At 36.1% G+C, this 17,468-nt stretch overlaps 2 protein-coding genes across 3 annotated transcripts; one reads left to right on the forward strand and one right to left on the reverse strand.

The window, feature by feature from the left end:
• The first annotated feature begins 2,191 nt into the window (after positions 1 to 2,191).
• On the forward strand, positions 2,192 to 8,888 carry LOC106359453 (probable serine/threonine protein kinase IRE3). Of its 2 annotated transcripts, XM_013799157.3 has the most exons (18): positions 2,192 to 2,819; positions 2,951 to 3,252; positions 3,399 to 3,442; positions 3,652 to 3,816; positions 3,899 to 4,669; positions 4,766 to 4,938; positions 5,073 to 5,316; positions 5,612 to 5,704; positions 5,791 to 5,928; positions 6,003 to 6,095; positions 6,281 to 6,437; positions 7,013 to 7,098; positions 7,327 to 7,415; positions 7,672 to 7,723; positions 7,809 to 7,865; positions 7,957 to 8,109; positions 8,219 to 8,296; positions 8,586 to 8,888. In XM_013799157.3, exons 2-18 carry the CDS (start codon positions 2,970 to 2,972, stop codon positions 8,700 to 8,702), a joined length of 2,793 nt encoding a protein of 930 aa, XP_013654611.2. In that variant the 5' UTR covers positions 2,192 to 2,819; positions 2,951 to 2,969; the 3' UTR covers positions 8,703 to 8,888. The 2 variants fall into 2 exon arrangements, with proteins under 2 accessions (XP_013654611.2, XP_022576273.2); XM_022720552.2 differs by lacking the exon at positions 2,192 to 2,819 and having other exon boundaries at positions 2,831 to 3,252.
• A 4,694-nt stretch (positions 8,889 to 13,582) lies between these two features.
• On the reverse strand, positions 13,583 to 16,080 carry LOC106369642. The gene is made up of 2 exons (XM_048782012.1): positions 14,656 to 16,080; positions 13,583 to 14,403 (listed from the first exon to the last, which is right to left on the reverse strand). Exons 1-2 carry the CDS (start codon positions 15,499 to 15,501, stop codon positions 13,816 to 13,818), a joined length of 1,434 nt encoding a protein of 477 aa, XP_048637969.1. The 5' UTR covers positions 15,502 to 16,080; the 3' UTR covers positions 13,583 to 13,815.
• Positions 16,081 to 17,468: the final 1,388 nt, after the last annotated feature.

The following is a 17,468-nucleotide window of genomic DNA, read 5'->3' on the forward strand; positions in this document are numbered from 1 at the left end:
TATTAAAAAATGCATATGCTATATATGTGTAAATTACTATAGATTTTTTGCTTCGAGTTTCTGAAATTATGTTTACTTTTCTTTTCGTTTACACTCATTTTCCTTTTGCATTTTCTTAAGTCGTGAGTTGAAAAGGAGTGAGAGATTGGAGAGACGATCTGTTTAAAGTATATGTAATTCCATTTAATTAAATATCTGAATCCGAAATAAACTTATTTTCATTTTAATTATTTTTAATTAAAATTAAATTAAATATTTGTCACTGATTAAGCTGTTTTCATTTAAAGTTTATTTCGTTCAATTTAAATACTGTGAATCTCCTAAATAGCCTCTTTTTATTTTTCACTTTCTAAAATAGAACCCAAAAGTCAAAATGACCATAATATGTTTTACTAAGAGGTTAGATGACGATTATATTCTTATTTATTATTGTAATTAATTATTTATTGAATATAAAAAAATAAAACAAATATTTTAAAATAATAAAATAATAAAACTGAAAGATATTTTTGATTTTTTTCAAAATTATATTCACAATTTCCTTTTTTCTTTAATTATATTTGTTTTTTAAAAGAAATTTGAAGACTTTCCTGAACATATATGATATTTTCCTAAATTTCTAATTTTTTAAATTAACGAATGTCTTCATAAATGTGTAAATATACTTTTTGAATGTACAATTTATGTTTATCTATGTAGCTATTCCTAAATGTATACGTCATCCTTCTGAATTTGATTTATATGAATATTTAGGAAAATATTACTCAATTTATGACATCTCTCGAGAATTGACAAAGTTGTTTTTAAAAATTTATAATATATTTTATAAAATTAGATATCAAATCCATGAAGATCTTCCAAAAACTGTAAGAAGGTGGTATAGATATTTAGAAATATCTTATATATATATACATTTATGAAAGTTTTTCAAATTTTTATGAAGATATTATACATAGTTATCAATATTTTTAAATATAGGAAGATATCCTACATATTTGACAATACCTTATCAATTTTAGGAAGATACTATACTTATTAAGGAAGATATCATATATATTCAAGAAGGTCTTCCACAAACCTTTTTAAGAAAAAATTGTTTCCTAAGAAATTTTCCTCCCTAAAAAAAAGAGCTTCAATTGTTTTTGAATTTTTTTATGAAATAAAAAAAATTCTAAGTATTAAAAAAAATTATTTGGATATTTATTTTGTGTTGAAAACATTTTAGTGCTATCTTAATATATTTTCTCATTAAAAAATATCTATGAAAGTTTTGCTTGTTGCAGTCTTTATCAAACTTATCGGTAGAAACTATACTTTGTACTACTTATGCATTTTAATTTGAAAGCTTTTTTACAAAAAAAATAATATCTATGAAAGTATTTTTTAGTTGCATATCGAGTCACTTATAAAATTAAATTATAATTAATATGAACTTGAATTAAAAAACACACACCCAAATATGCAGTGATGACATTGTTATTGATGGATAAATTTCATATGGATTTAAAATGTTCTTAAGTAAAAAAATAATTATAAAAAAATTATGTATATAGTTACTGGAAATTATCTGGTAAAATAAAATATTATAAAATTTTATAATAATGTATTTTAATTTGATATGAATGTACTACTTCACTAGCAATTATCATTTATCTCTAATTTATATCGGTTTATTTAGTTTATAAATGTTGACAATAAAAGTAAGAAGATCCAACTAAATTCTTATCTCCAGTTTAATTATAAATTATTTATTAACTTGATAAATAATATTTCAACGGTAATAATATGTCTTAAATTAGTTTATTTTAATACTTTAAAATAAAGTATATATGAATTTCACTCAAAATCATCAGTTATTAATTAAAATTATATTTTGTCAATAATAAATTCACTTTTAAAATTTATCTTAATTAATGTTTAAGCTTATTATCACCGTTAAACTTTAAAAATCTTAAAATATTATCAAATCAAAGTTAGTTAGTTTAATAATATAAATATAAATTAAATAATAGGCAATCAGAACTATAATTTTTATTTTTCTTATTGTTGGCACCAAATTATAACTTTAGAACCCACATTTATCTCAAATGTCGGTTTATATATTGTTCATTTACTTTAAAAATGGTGATAACAAAAGTAAAAACATCCAACAATAAAATATTTATCTTTGAAATAGATTTATGAACTATCTATTTATTTATTAAATACCAAAAAAAAATCCAATAGCAATAGTCTATCTTTAAATTAATTAAGATTAATAATTTAAGTATAAACAAAATATGCGTACAATGTCATGCAAAATATTTATATATTAATAAAATTATATTTTTGTCAAAAATTAATCACTCCAAAAACTATATTAAATTCACTTTTAAAATATATATTAAAAATATATTAATTTTATTTTTACCGTTAATTTTTAAAAAGAAATCTCAGCCATAACAGTAACTCCAAAATTAGCTATTTATAATAATTCAAATACAAACAAAATATAGTGTGCTAAATCTTGGAATATTAATCCATTCCTTATTTTGCAAGCCAATTATAACTTGACAACCCACACTAAATTCATCTCTGAGATTATTAACCCTCTTGAAAATCTGACAAATGTCGTATCTAATCTACTCATTTTATGCAAATCAGCATAAGAACAATGATGTCCATTAGTCTTTAATCCTATAGAAAATCTAGTGATTGTGTAATCTACTCCACTCATTTTATGCATATATATGCAGAAAACGAAGCCTGTCGTCATTAAGTTGAAAGTGATCGTAAAACATTTGTTTAATCGTATAAACTAAGGTTTACGTCCTCGACAGGTTTGACTCTTGTGTTTCACCTTTGCTTTGAAAATATTAGCTCTCCCTCTTACACTGTTATACAGTTACGTCATCTTCTTCGAGAGATTGTGTTTCTGAAATGGAGTTTTTGTTTTGTGTGGTGAGATTAGGTTTTTGGGAAAATCAGATATGGTGTTCAAGAAACTGAGGAGGCTCTTCTCTTCCTCGAAGAAGGTCGAAAGCGCCAACACTCCGGCGAATTCTCCTAGCGAATCCGACGATAGGGAACGAAGATCCAATCGGATACTTGGCTTCGCCGCAGTTTTAATAGCGTTCGCGAAGAAGCATTGCAAACGAGCTGAAACGTCTACCCTGGGTTTGAATCGGAGGTCCCTCCGGGTGACGCTGGAAGCTTGCTTCAGCTTTAGGAATGATGAAGCAACTCCGGAGTTGAATACTCATCAGGACTCGGGTACGAGTAGTGATGATCACATATGATCAAAACTCTCTTGTTCATGTTGTTGTTATGTTGCACATCGTGTGGAAATGTTGTCTTAGGCAACAGTTAATATTTCAATTATTGTATTCTCACGTTTTGATTGTGATGTTGCTAAGCAGATACTACATCCAACGTATCACCTTGCGACTTGGGCACACCTGAGGTACGTAATCGTTTCTCCTTAGTCCTTAACGTCATCAAACAAAAAGGGGTTTGTGTGAGGACAGCCGAATGAAACATTGGTCTTGGCCCCATGGAGACATTTTACATAGATTTATGAATTTTTTAATTAAAATTGTGAAGAAATGTTTAAAACCCTCCAAAATCTGAGATCCGGCCCTTGTTCTGACATGTATCTATCTGTCTTTGTAGAATCCAAAGGAGCTAGAACCCCCTCGTTATCAAGCCTTACTTAACATGACCAGTACTCCAAGAAAGTGGTTTTCTGGTGACAAAAAGAGCTTTTCTCATGAGTTGAACGCGGAAGGAGTAAGACCTTTTCCATTAAGGAAGCCTCATAGGTCGAACAGCTGGGAGGTAGTCTTGGTGCTCTTGTCTATGTGTTAACTTCATTTGGAAATTTGTTCAATGCATGCTCTAATCGTCTCCTCTTAAGCAGGAAGTATTGAATCATATCAAGGCCAAATTTAATAAAGCAAAGGAAGAAGTGAATGTCGACCTTATACAATTTTCTGAGGACTTGCTTGGAATCTCAAAGGAAAATAATCATGAGTTGAAGGTTATAACTGGAGACTTAATGATTTTGACACTGAAATGTACCAGTGCTAGTTCAGGAAAGTTCTGGCTTCAATGTGAGAGGATAGTTCGAGAGTTAGATGATAAACGGCAGGAGCTTCCCCCTGGTGTTCTCAAGCAGCTTCATACTCGCTTGCTGTTTATTCTTACCAGATGTACTAGATTACTTCAGTTTCGCAAGGAAGGTTGGAGGCAGGAGGAAGATTTCGAACAACTAAGTCACTCAAGACTTCTCTCTTCTTCGTACAATGAAACTTCTTGGAATAGACTTCCATCTATAGTGTCGAAAGGTGTAAAAGAAGCTGCAGTATCAATTATTTGTCGTATATGCGAGGAGGATGTTCCCACCACCCACCTGGAAGTTCACTCTAAATTATGTGAATTGGCTGATAGATATGATCACAAGGGTGCGAGTGTTGATGCGCGGCTGGCGAGAGTTGCTTCGACTCTTATTAGTATCATTAACTTTAGGCTAAGTGACTGCTCCCAAGACGACATGCTAGACTGTTTCGGTGATCAAGGCATGACTACTACTTCATCTGCCAGTAACATGACTCCTAGATCCCCTAGACCCAATCCATTTGAATTGTTAGGAGGCAAGGCTACATTCTATGACCGGTATGATATTCCACTGGTAGGTCTTGGTACTGCTCTATGATCATACTTTTCTAGTCTTTTGTTATTTAATATGCTGGCCTGACGAATCACCTCTGGACAATTGATGATGCAGATGACTGCACTTTCTAACATTGCAAGACGAGCAGCAGAAGCCATATCACATGATGATAAATCCATGACGATCTTATATTCTTGTCTTCGTGACTTGAAGGTTACCGTAGACCGCAGAGATTTTGCTGCGCTTACAGTAGAAACTTTCGGGACACGCATAGAAAAGTTGATACGGTGAGTTCTTACAATATATTATTGGCTTTCTCCCCATGCTGTCTTTGCTTGCAGTATAAGTGTTCTGGGAAATGAATCTATATACTCTTATCAGTTGAGGCAAATTTTAATAGAATATTTTATTTATTATGTAGTGCTAAGTATCTTCAGCTGAACGAGATTCTGGATGATGAAAAAGTTGACCTGTCAAGCACCGTAATTGATGAAGATGTTCTTTTGGAAGATGATGTTGAACGCAGTTTGAGGATCAGATCAGTACATCTGCGGGACCGCATATCCATAGATGATTTTGAGGTGATAAAAGAAATTAGTAGAGGAGCTTATGGGAGAGTTCTTTTGGCTAAAAAGAGAGCAACAGGAGACTTATTTGCAATTAAGGTATTTAAATTTCATTTCGCTTTGCTTCTGTTACTCTTCTGGTCGATTATTTCGGATCTCAGGTAGTTCGGATTGGGGGCTAGAGAATCCACATAGAAACTGGCAAATTTTTGGTTCAGATTTTTTTTGAGTAGCTTTGGATCTATTGGGCTCGGTTCGGATAATAAAATTAGGAACCGTCTAATACCTTTTAATTCTGGTTTTGGGTTTAGTTATTTCGGGTAATTCGGGTAAAATATTAGTCAAACATTTTTTTTGTAAGATACTGTAACTGGGAGGCTTTCATACTCCTTAGGTTCTGAAGAAGGCAGATATGATCCGCAAGAATGCTGTTGAAAGAATACATGCTGAACGAGATATTTTGATCAACGTCCGCAATCCCTTTGTGGTAAGCTGCTCTTACCATTTATAGCATGTGTTTCTCTCTGCAGAGATTCCCTTATTTCTAACGTAACCTTCTTCTTTTTTGACCAGGTTCGATTCTTCTATTCTTTTACTTGTCGCGAAAACCTGTATCTTGTGATGGAGTACGTGAATGGGGGTGATGTTTTTTCAATGTTAAAACTTATTAGCATGGATGAAACTGTTGCCCGTGTATACATTGCCGAAGTTGTAAGTGTGTAATGCACACAGATCATGCCATATTTAACAAGGAAATTTATCAAGACTTTGTGATTCAATGTCAGGTCCTAGCTTTGGAATATTTACACTCTGAGGGTGTTGTGCATCGTGATTTGAAACCTGACAATATATTGATTGCACATGATGGTCATGTTAAGGTAATTAATAGCCATTTTAGAAACTTATATAGAGTATTATCAGGCTTCCGAATGTTTAGTTGACTTCATGCAATCTCATAAAATTCACACAGAGAATTAGCCTCTCCAGTTAATAACTGTAAATATAATATTAGTACCGTGTTTCCCTGTACACCTTATGGTACCTTTTTGCTTCATTTGTGCAGTTGACAGATTTTGGGCTCTCTGAAGTTGGTCTCATCGACAGCACCGGTGATCTCTCTGGTCCAAAAGTGCCAACATCGGAGCATAAGTCTGAAAGGCGAGATATGGCTGGCACTCCTGACTACATGGCGCAAGAAATTCTTCTGGGGACAGGACATGGTACACACTTCCTTCTTATCTTTTTGTCCGCTTGTATCTCTATTATTTCAGTCTTATTTTGAGTAGAAATTGGTGTTGGGTTGAGATTAAAATGATTAGTCCTACTCCTAGGTGAGGATTGTTAATCTGAATAACAAAATTTGTTGTATATATCAAGTTGATTACAGCTCTAGTTATCTTGTGGAAAACTTGAATGTATTGCGTATCACTAAGTTAGGCCACTCAAATTCGTACCAAATTTTTGCTCTCTGCTGTCTGTCTGACAATAGTTTCTGTTTATCACATACTCAGTCTGTAAAGATTGATATACTTCAATAACTGTGATATGACTCTTGTTCACACAAGAATTATATAGAAAATTTACGCTAAGCTTCATTTTAACCCTAAGCGCTCTTGGAGATAGGTTGATTCCTGAAATCTTTATATAAGTATACAATCTAATAGAAAGAGGAAAATGATTAAACCTAATACAGAAAGAAAACTTCAAAACAATGATTAAAAATAAAAATCACCAAAACTAATTATATAAAATATCCTAAAAAACCCTAACCATGGTCATATATCAAACTGTTCAGGTGCAACTGCGGATTGGTGGTCTGTTGGCGTCATTTTGTTTGAATTCATTGTGGGAATTCCGCCCTTCAATGCTGATAGTCCTGAGGTCAGTGACTTGATATTGCATCGTTCCTGTAAATAGTTTTGGTAGAGGAGATAGAGGTTTCTCAAGGTTCATCAAATACCGGGGGTCTTTTTTTTCATAATGGCTTCTTATCTTTGTACAATTTTCATTTCACATCTTCATAATTTATATGTTGCGACAGTATTTTATCTCTAGTTCACTCTCCAACTCCCTGATATTTTGATCTGCATCTTCTTTGTTGGATTCTAGCAAGTATTTGATAATATTATCAACCGGAGAATACCATGGCCTAGTGAGCCAGAGCAGATGAGCTATGAAGCCCGTGATTTGATAGATCGGTTAGTGACTTTTCTTTACATCCAATCATATGCATAGTGAAAATAGTCCTTAATTTGTGGGCACCTTTGTTGTAAACATCAATAAGCAAACCCGTTTTTCTTAATTTATGAACTATATGTATCTTCCCATAAGGGTCCAAGTAAATGCATGCCTATTCTGATCATGCTTGGTTCAAGATCAGCTTATAACCGAATTGAGAAGAAGGCAAGACTATATTTTCTTTTCCTGTAATATTGTGTCATGTGCTTTATCCAGGTTATTAACGAAAGATCCTCATCAGAGACTTGGAGCTAGAGGGGCGGCTGAGGTGAGATTGATTTTTCTTTTCTTGAAAGACTGAGTCCACTTTTTTTTTTGTTAAGTGTTGTGATGAAGCAAATATCATTACACAGGTCAAGCAGCACATCTTCTTTAAAGACATAAACTGGGACACTCTACCAAAGCAGAAGGTGAATTAATTTATCCTTTTGCTTTAAAAGTTGTAAGCTTTGCAAACTCCTTTATTATTTATTTTCTTTCATTGCTTGTTTTTTTTCCTAGGCTCCATTTGTGCCGGAAACAGAAGATGCTCTTGACACAACTTACTTCCTTAGTCGCTACGCTTCGGATAAGCGATCTTCTCCAACCAATGAGAATGAAAAGTCTTGTGAAAGTGGCAGCAGTGGTTGCCTCAGCAATGATCACAACGATGGGGTACTGTTTGATGATCCACTCTCATTCCTCCTCCGAAACGTTGATGTTTTTTTTAATTCTATAGATGTGTAATTTCCCTATATTGGATCAATATTGATGGTATATGCAGGTTGATGAACGTTGCGGACCTGCAGAGTTGGAAACTAATGTTTCGGAAAATAACCCATTTGATAACTTCTCCTACAAGGTACTGTATATTTCCTCCGAATATCCAATCATAGTTTTATACAGTTGTAGAAGTTCACTTGCAAGTTTCGTTCATAATTGATATCTATACATAGGTTGCTAGCTTTTTTCAACTTGCAGAATCCTCCTACTATAAATTATGAACTTGTGTGTCTGTCTCCATCAAGAACTGTCATTTACTTCTTTTGTTATGGCAAATGACTTTGAGTAAACCCTATCTTTTGAAGTGGTATTCTTATAAGAAAATCAGTTATATAACATTCTGACTTGCTCTTTTTTATGGTATGAAGAACCTCAGTCAGCTGGCATGTATCAATCGTGATTTGGTGTCCAAAGGTCAGAAACATGGAATAGCAACAACTTTGTATCCAAGACAACAAACAAATCAATGCTACAATTATCTTTGAGGCTTTGGCGTTCCTACCTCCAGAGAGAGATTATCTAACTTTCTTTACTTTTTCGCAATGCATCTTTCAAATATGTTCATAGATTTTGAACAAGAGACCCCATTTTCAAACCAAAGCTATAAAACTAAGCTATATGTATTACAAAAGTGAAAAAGATTTAAGCTGCACATAAGATCAGAATCATCATCTCTCGTTGTCTTCTGCCTTTTTCTCTGTAAAAGCATCAAACTTGAAACCATGGTTCCTTCCTATCATGTGTATGAATACCTCTGGGACCTCTTTAAGAGTGTCATACAGTTATATATACTGTTTCTGTTGCACCCATTCCCACCTAATTTATTACCGGATATGCATTAGCTGCTTAACTCATAAACTCTCAATGTTTGGTAGCCAAAAAATGCAAAGGGTTGTTTTGTGGGGAAAATAAAAAATTCACAATGTGTTGGTTTCACTTTAATCTACGAAATATTAAAATTTTGTCTACATTTTCATCAATATATCATCCATTCATTCGTTTTATATAAATCACTCGCAAAGTGTTTATTTTTATATAATTAACCTGTCACTTGGAAGTATGGATGTGATAAGAGAATAAAAAATAACAAGTAGAAGACGCAAGTTTTTCTTTTCGATTCAATAGAAAGAAAACAAATTACACCATTCTGTTAATGCATAAATCAGACACACCTTCCTGAAGTACTATCATTCCTTCTACAAAAAGATTCTAGTGATATTATTTAAAGGGGTTTTTGCAAAATTGACCTACAACTTAAAGTCAAACACAAAACTAACCTCCCTTTTTTTTGAAAATTGGTTTTGCCCTATTCACCCCACAAGTTCATATAATTTACGAAAATGCCATCAATTTTTTTTTTTTTTTTTTTTCGAAAATGACATTTTTACTCTCTCACCCTCATCATCTTCAAGTAATTACAAGATTGCCATTGTCATCAATACCACAACCACCATGAACAACCAATTTGAAGCTCTTAATGCTCCCAAAATCGATTTACCCTTCTTCTTTTTCCATTCTTGTGAACTAAACACAACATATCTCTCACTTTCTCTCCACAATGAGCTAAAAAAACCCAAGATTTTGATTCTAAAATTTTTATGGTTCATAAAGTCATAGAAGCTAACGATTATGGGTGGGTGACTTTCGTTTGTGATTCTGTGTGCTTGGAGAAGCCTTATGTATGCTAAGGAACTTATCTCACCAATTTAAGGTATGAAATCGAGTTTTTTTCCAGATCTGTTCGTCAGACGACTTACTTGGGAAGTCGTCTCGCTGTAGACGACTTACCTTTCAGTCGTCTGGCTGTAGACGACTTACCTGGAAGTCGTCTGGTCAACGCAGAGGTTATTTTTGCAATTGACTTTGAAATCTGTAACCTGAGACGACTGAAAGTTAAGTCGTCTACTATTGTTTGGTTTCAAAAAAAATTCCAAAGAACCTAGACGACTTACATTTCAGTCGTCATAGGTTAGTTTTGCATTTGACTGGATAATTTCAGAAGTTTGACTTCCCCAGACGACTTACATTTCAGTCGTCTGGCGAAAATTAAAATAATAATATTTTTTTTAAAGTAAACGACTTACAATTAAGTAGTCATAGGTTAGTTTTGCAATTGAAAAAAAAAACTTCAAGATTTAATTATACACAGACGACTTATAATTCAGTCGTCCACCAGACGACTTAATTGTAAGTCGTCCAGGACTTTTTTCCGAGATTCTGGTCAAACCTCGTAAATCCTGGACGACTTACATTTCAGTCGTCTCGTGGACGACTGAATTATAAGTCGTCTGTATATAATTAAATCTTGAAGTTTTTTTTTTCAATTGCAAAACTAACCTATGACGACTTAACTGTAAGTCGTCTACTTTTAAAAAAATATTATTATTTTAATTTTCACTAGACGACTGAAATGTAAGTCGTCCAAAAAGTCAAACTTCTGAAATAATCCAGTCAAATGCAAAACTAACCTCTGACGACTGAAATGTAAGTCGTCTAGCTTTTTTGGAGTTTTTTTTTTAACCAAACAATAGTAGACGACTTAACTTTCAGTCGTCCGAAATAACAGATTTCAAAGTCAATTGCAAAAATAACCTCTGCGTTGACCAGACGACATATAGTTTAGTCGTCTAGACAACTTAGATTGAAGTCGTCCGCGTCAGTCTTTAATAAACTTTCGTTTTCTTTGTTCTAAGTTTGCTAATGTGTTATATTTTGACTTTTTCAGATGATGCGTCAGTTACATGCAGTGTATGGAGAATGGTTGTTGAAAGATGGATGTTGGAATTTTGTGGTTGATCATTTCAAAGGAGCGAGAATGTTATTTTTGAATGAAAGTTCGACACATGCTGATCTTGTTGCAATGGCTCAAGAAGATTATAACCTGGACATGAACACAGAGTCTGTGGAGCTAACCTACTCATTACAACAGATGGCTCCAGACCTTCCTCCTATTCATGTTACAAGTGATAGACAAGTTCGGAACTTGCTCGAGATAACTAAAACGCATGAAGTACGTCTTTGTGTATCAAGCTTTAGCAAGATGAGAACGGTTTCAGAGGAAAGGGATGAAGATCATGTGGGGGATGAAGCTGAGGAGGGGGATGAAGCTGAGGTGGGGGATGAAGCTGATGTGAGCGATGAAGATGAAGAGGGGGATGAAGCTGAGGAGGGGGATGAAGCTGAGGAGGGGCATGAAGCTGAAGAGGGGGATGAAGCTGAGGATCATGATGGGGAGGAGGATGCTGACATCCCTGTTGTTGCTGATGCTGAGGATTATAGTGAGTATGGAAAGGTTAAAGATGAGGATGAGGAAGAAGATGATGAAATCTGTTTTGATGATTACAAAGGGGCATATGGTTGTGAAGGAGAAGGATCATCTGCAGACAGAATCTATGTCAACCAGAGTTTTGCTAGTAAGGATGCACTGCTTTCAGAGTTGCGGTTGACAGCGGTGAGGCGTAGGTTCTCCTTCAGAATATTCAAGTCAACGAAAACTCTGTTTGTGGCAACATGTCGTGTTAGTGGTTGTCAATGGAAGGTCCGAGCAAGTGTGAAACATGGGACTAAAACGTTTTGGGTAACCAAGTATTTGGCAACTCATACATGTTCCATCCCAGACAGAATCGCTCAGCGGAAACGTTGTACTCCGAAGTACATTGGTCGACTTTTCATAGATCGAGTTGGAATCATTGATGGGTTGAATCCGCAGCATATCAAAGATGCAATGAAGAACATGTTTGGCATGACACTTGATTACACCACTTCATACAGAGCATTGTTATATGCGCAAGAAATGGTGAGAGGATCAGCGGAAGACGGGTATGAGCGACTGCCTTCATATTTGGAGCAAATCAAGGCAGCAAATCCGGGTTCTATCACAGCTATAGAACTTGATTCTCTGAATAGATTTAAGTATCTATTTCTTGCTTTTGGAGCTTCAATCAGAGGATTTAAGTATCAGAGAAGGGTCATTGTGGTAGATGGGACTCACCTAAGTGGGAAGTATGGGGGTACTATGTTGGTTGCAGCCGCACAAGACGGTAATTTTCAGATATATCCATTGGCTTTTGGGATCGTAGATGGTGAGAATGATGAATCTTGGGAATGGTTTTTCACAAAATTGGCGAGCTGTGTATCTGATGAGTATCCTCTGGTGATAGTCTCCGACAGGCACGCCTCCATTATAAATGCGTGTGAAAAGGTGTTTCCTTGGGCAACCCGAGGAATATGTTATTATCACCTTCAAGAGAATATTGTCAAAAAGTATAAAGGGAAGCATCTCTTGTACTTGGTGAAAGGTGCTGCTTATGCTCATACACTTTACGATTTTGATCGGTACATGGATGAGATACGGAGTGCAAATCCGGATCTTGCTGAGTATCTGGAGGAAGCCGATGTGACCCTATGGTCTAGGGTTCATTGTCAGGGAGACAGGTACAACTTAAAAACGAGCAATATCGCTGAATCAATTAACTCCGCACTGAAGCGAGCAAGAGGATTTCCTATTCAGTTCCTGCTGGAGTTCATAAGGGAGAAGCTAGGAAGGTGGTACTGGAAAAGGAGAGGAGATGCTTTGAGTCTTACAACTCAACATAGTCGGGGTGTTGAACACTTGCTTGCTGTCCGAGAGGAGAACGCGTATACTCTGAGAGTCCAACAAATTGATGGATGGAAGTTCTTTGTGAAAGGTGGCAATAGGGACTGTAATGTTGATCTGGAACTTCAAAAGTGTGATTGTGGTGTCTATCAAGTCGAGAAAATACCTTGCTCTCATGCTATAGCAGCTGGAACAGCAGCTGGTGTGCATATCTCCACACTTGTGTGGCCGGTCTACTCAAAGGATACTTTGTTTGCAGGATACTCAGAGAATATATATCCTTGTGTTGGACAACTTGTTGAGGCACGCACATGCTTTCCTCCGGAAGTAAAGCGTGGTCCGGGGAGACAGAAGAAATCAAGATGGCAATCTTGGTTGGAGCTATCCAGGATGAGAGGACGCAAACCCCGGAAGCAACACAGGGTTTATAGGTGCTCAGTCTGCAAAGAAACTGGTGAGCTCCTTCGACTTCATCTTGTCAATGGGTGCAAAAGGATCATAGCCTCCGCCAACCTGTTTGTTTGGAATGATCTGTTTGGCAGTGCTGTTTCCCTTAAAAGGAGTTTGCTGTGTGGGAGCAAGCTTCCTTTCTCGCACACTTTTTTTACGGAGATTCACCAAAGCAGTCTCCTTCTTTGTCTGCCTTCTAGCTTCTTCAACGAGTAAATCTGAAGCGGTCGAAACTTGTTTGTCCAATATAAGAAGGCTAGGATCTTCACTCGGTAAGTCGTCTGCAGGACTCACAAGACAGAGCTCTCTCGAGGAACTCGGTTCTGTAGTAAGACTCGGTTCTTTGGCTTCCTTCTGTCCTGCTTTCGCCCCATTCACACTTTCACTCTGCAATTTCGAGTTCACAGTGTGTTTAAAAACTATTAACAAAAGATCAAATTCACACTAGAAACAAAGCACACATGTTCAGAATCAAGGCATACAGTGGTTCATCAAAGCACACTAGAAACAAAGCACACATGTTCATCAAAGCACACAAGAAACAAATCACATCAGTCCTGACTCTTCCTAACACATTGCCTAGTGACTCTCTTCTCTGCAATTTTGGGAGAGGTTTTGGTACTAACCCCGGGTTCGTCAACAGGTTTTGGTGGATTTGAAGTGGTTGTAAGTTGACGATCATCAGATGAACCCCCTCTGTTGGTGATTCCCACCTTCTTCTCCACAGCTTCAATCCTATCCGCCAGTAACTTGAGCTCCTTAAGACACGTCCCAAAGCCAAGATTAATGGCATCAGATATGTCCTTCAAGGTCTTTTCAATCTGCTGACCTTCACTACCCGCCGCAGGTTTCTCAGCAGAAACAGAAGACCCTTTACGAGCTTTCTTCCGAGGTCTGCTACTTTCTTCTTTCACAACACTCTCTGACTTCACGGGACTCACTTCATTCTTCACTGGAATCACTTCCATCTTCACAACCTTGCGAGTACCGGTGACTGGCCAGCATTCCATGGTCCACTCCCATCCAGGATCATTAAACATGACTTTAATTATGTTATCCGCGGCAGGGTCATCTACGTCTCCGTCCCATTTTGGAAACATTTCATCAAAATCCTTCTGAACGAAGTTCTTCACGATAGTCTGCAATAAATAAAAGATATAAACTTAGTTAAGTCGTCTGAGAAGTATTTTGTTCACAGACGACTTAAAGTTAAGTCGTCTGAGAAGTATTTTGATCACAGACGACTTAAAGTTAAGTCGTCTGAAAGTCTTCCAACAAAAAGACCACTCAGACGACTTATAAGTAAGTCGTCTGAGTGGTCTTTTGTTGGATGACTTCCACACGACTTAACTTTAAGTCGTCTGAGAAGTCTTAGGAGTGAAGTTAAGTACCTGTTTATTGATAGCAGCCTTAAAAAATTTGCGTTGTCTTTTGCCACCCTTGTAAGCCAGCAACAGTGGAGACGGTCTGTTTGGTACGGGAGACCCATAATTAGCACCCAATTCTGGCAGAGCATAGTACGCCCACACTTGGAGCACTTGTATGAACCCATCAACAGTGTAACCAGTTTGCGTCAAGTCTTTTGCCTTCAGAGAATCCATCAGCACCTTAAACGCCACTCTCCCCCATGGATAATTCTCAAATTTTTCTAAATCCATCACTAGCCTTGCAAGACTAGCTGATGTAGCGGATGAGAACTTTTTCCCTTCGATGTACCCTGCGTAGATGGCAAGGTATCCCAGCCGCATGCGATCATCCCGAGACCACTCGTCGCAGTTGTAAAATGCTTCTGTTATCTGATCAATACTTGGCCCAGTATCGATATCAACACCCATCTTCTCCCAGAAAGCAGCCATCTCCGTCGTAACCTCACACCTTGGATTTTCCAGGTCCTTGATGTAATCGCAGTTCAGCTCAGTGAGGTATTCAAACTCTATCAGTGAAAACCTCACAGGTTGTGAAACGACAAGACTCCAGAGCTCAAACTTCTTCTTGATGTCTAGCTGGAAAGAGAGCATAAAATGTACCAGCCTTGAAGTCCAACCAAAGTCAAGCTCCTTGAATTTGATGAACACTCCTAACTTCGACGCCTTCAGATCCTCATATTCGTCAGCTGTGAGACAATCACATAGAGCTTTAAACAACTTCGTGTCATCAGAATGATACGAAATGCTCCTGATTGCATCAGGCTCTTCTCCTAATGTAAACATCCTCGGCGGGAATTCTGGTAAATCCATTTAAAGGCCTGCAAATAATCACAAACAACCATCTCAAACACATAGGTTGCGCACTATGCTAAATGCTATAGAAGACTTCCAGACGACTTACAGGAAGTGAGAAGACTACTCAGACGACTTCCAGGAAGTGAGAAGACTACTTGGACGACTTCCAGGAAAGTCTTCTACTATGTCTTACTCTCTGGACGACTTACATGTAAGTCGTCCAGAGAGTAAGACATAGTAGAAGACTTTCCTGGAAGTCGTCCAAGTAGTCTTCTCACTTCCTGGAAGTCGTCTGAGTAGTCTTCTCACTTCCTGGAAGTCGTCTGGGTAATCTTTCAGCAAAAGACTACAACAATCTCAAAATCTTTTAAACAAAAGACGAATGACTTACAGTTGGAGAATATATTGTCCGAGAAGATATGGTCGGAGAAGATGTGGCCCCAAGCCGTTACAGATCTGCAAATCGAAGGGAAAAGAAGAATCAATACTAAAATATTTAGGGTTTTTCCGGCGGCTAAACGCCTTAATACATGAGAAATAACATACCGGCGGCGGAGTTTGGCAAACGAGATTTCAGATCTGAAAAAAAGAAGCGGACGGTCAGTTTAAACTACGAAAATACTCTACGGCATGAAGGAGAAACGAGATTCGTCGTAATCGGAGAGATTACCGGCGAAGATAACGGCGGAACACGACCACGGTAGGGTTTTCGTCTTATCGCCTTCGAAATCGCCGTTGGAGAGAAACGGCGCTAGGGTTTCGTAAAATTGTGAAACAGTGAAAAAAATAGCTTTTATATGTCCGGTAAATGATCCGGTTAGGTTAAAACGTACATTGGTAAAATTAAAGGTTCGGTACGATGTGGACGACTGAAATATACGTCGTCCGTGTAAATTATTCAACAGACGACCGAAATATAAGTCGTCCACACCCTAAACATAACCCCTAAACTTATTTATCTAATTAAACACTTCATAAAATCAAATCAAACTTGAAAAGTGTTTACTATACACAGAAATAAACACATATTGGTGAAAACTAATTTTTGAAAAAAACATTTTAGTTTTCCAAGATCTAACCCTAACAATACATACAATACTACAACATATGTTTGCCAAACTCCTAAACCAAAGAATATAATGATACACTACTTCCACTCATCTATCTTCAAAACAAATCAATTTTATCATATCTTAATTTATATCACTTAAAACTGTTTATAATTACTTGATTTTTATTTTTCACGCATCAAAATATTTTTTACAAGATTTATAAATTATTTTTAAAATAAGCTGGTACCAGACGACTGAAGTTTCAGTCGTCTAGACGACTTCCAACAATTCAGACGACTCAGACGATTTACTGGGGCTATATTCGTAAAAATGGCTTCTGTTTTTTTGTTTGGTCACAAGGGACTGAGCTGTAATTTCACTAGGCTTTTAGGTTAGTTTTGCATTTGATTCAAGTTTGGGTATAGGTTTGGGATTAAAATCAAGTTGTGGGTTAGTTTTGGCAAAAACCCCTTATTTAAATTTTAGATATTTTCAACTTAATTTTGTTTCAAAGGTTGACGCTGCATTACAAAATCTGAAGTTAACAATACAGAAAACAAATATTATGCCGAAAACAGTGGACTAATAGGCCTAACAGATCTGAGCACAACACCAAATTAAACAAAAGTCGGTTTATTTTTGTCGGCAACAAAAGTCGGTTACATATGCTTTTTTCCTTGCGTTTATAATACAATTTCATTTTCATTTACTATTTTTTGCCTATTTTTTTTACTATTCACACTCATATTCCTAACCCTACGTATTATTTTCTCTTACTTGAGTTGTTTATGCAATCATAAGAGTATTTTGAGTAAGTTTTTAATGAAAATTCAAAAATTGACTGTTTAAAAAAAGTTCTCACTAGAGAGAGAGAATTTTCATGGTAAATGAAAATTCTCACTAAAAAATAAATCTCATTATATAATTTTT

This window comes from Brassica napus, chromosome A6 (genome assembly GCF_020379485.1).
Source record: "Brassica napus cultivar Da-Ae chromosome A6, Da-Ae, whole genome shotgun sequence".
Lineage (NCBI taxonomy): Eukaryota > Viridiplantae > Streptophyta > Magnoliopsida > Brassicales > Brassicaceae > Brassica > Brassica napus.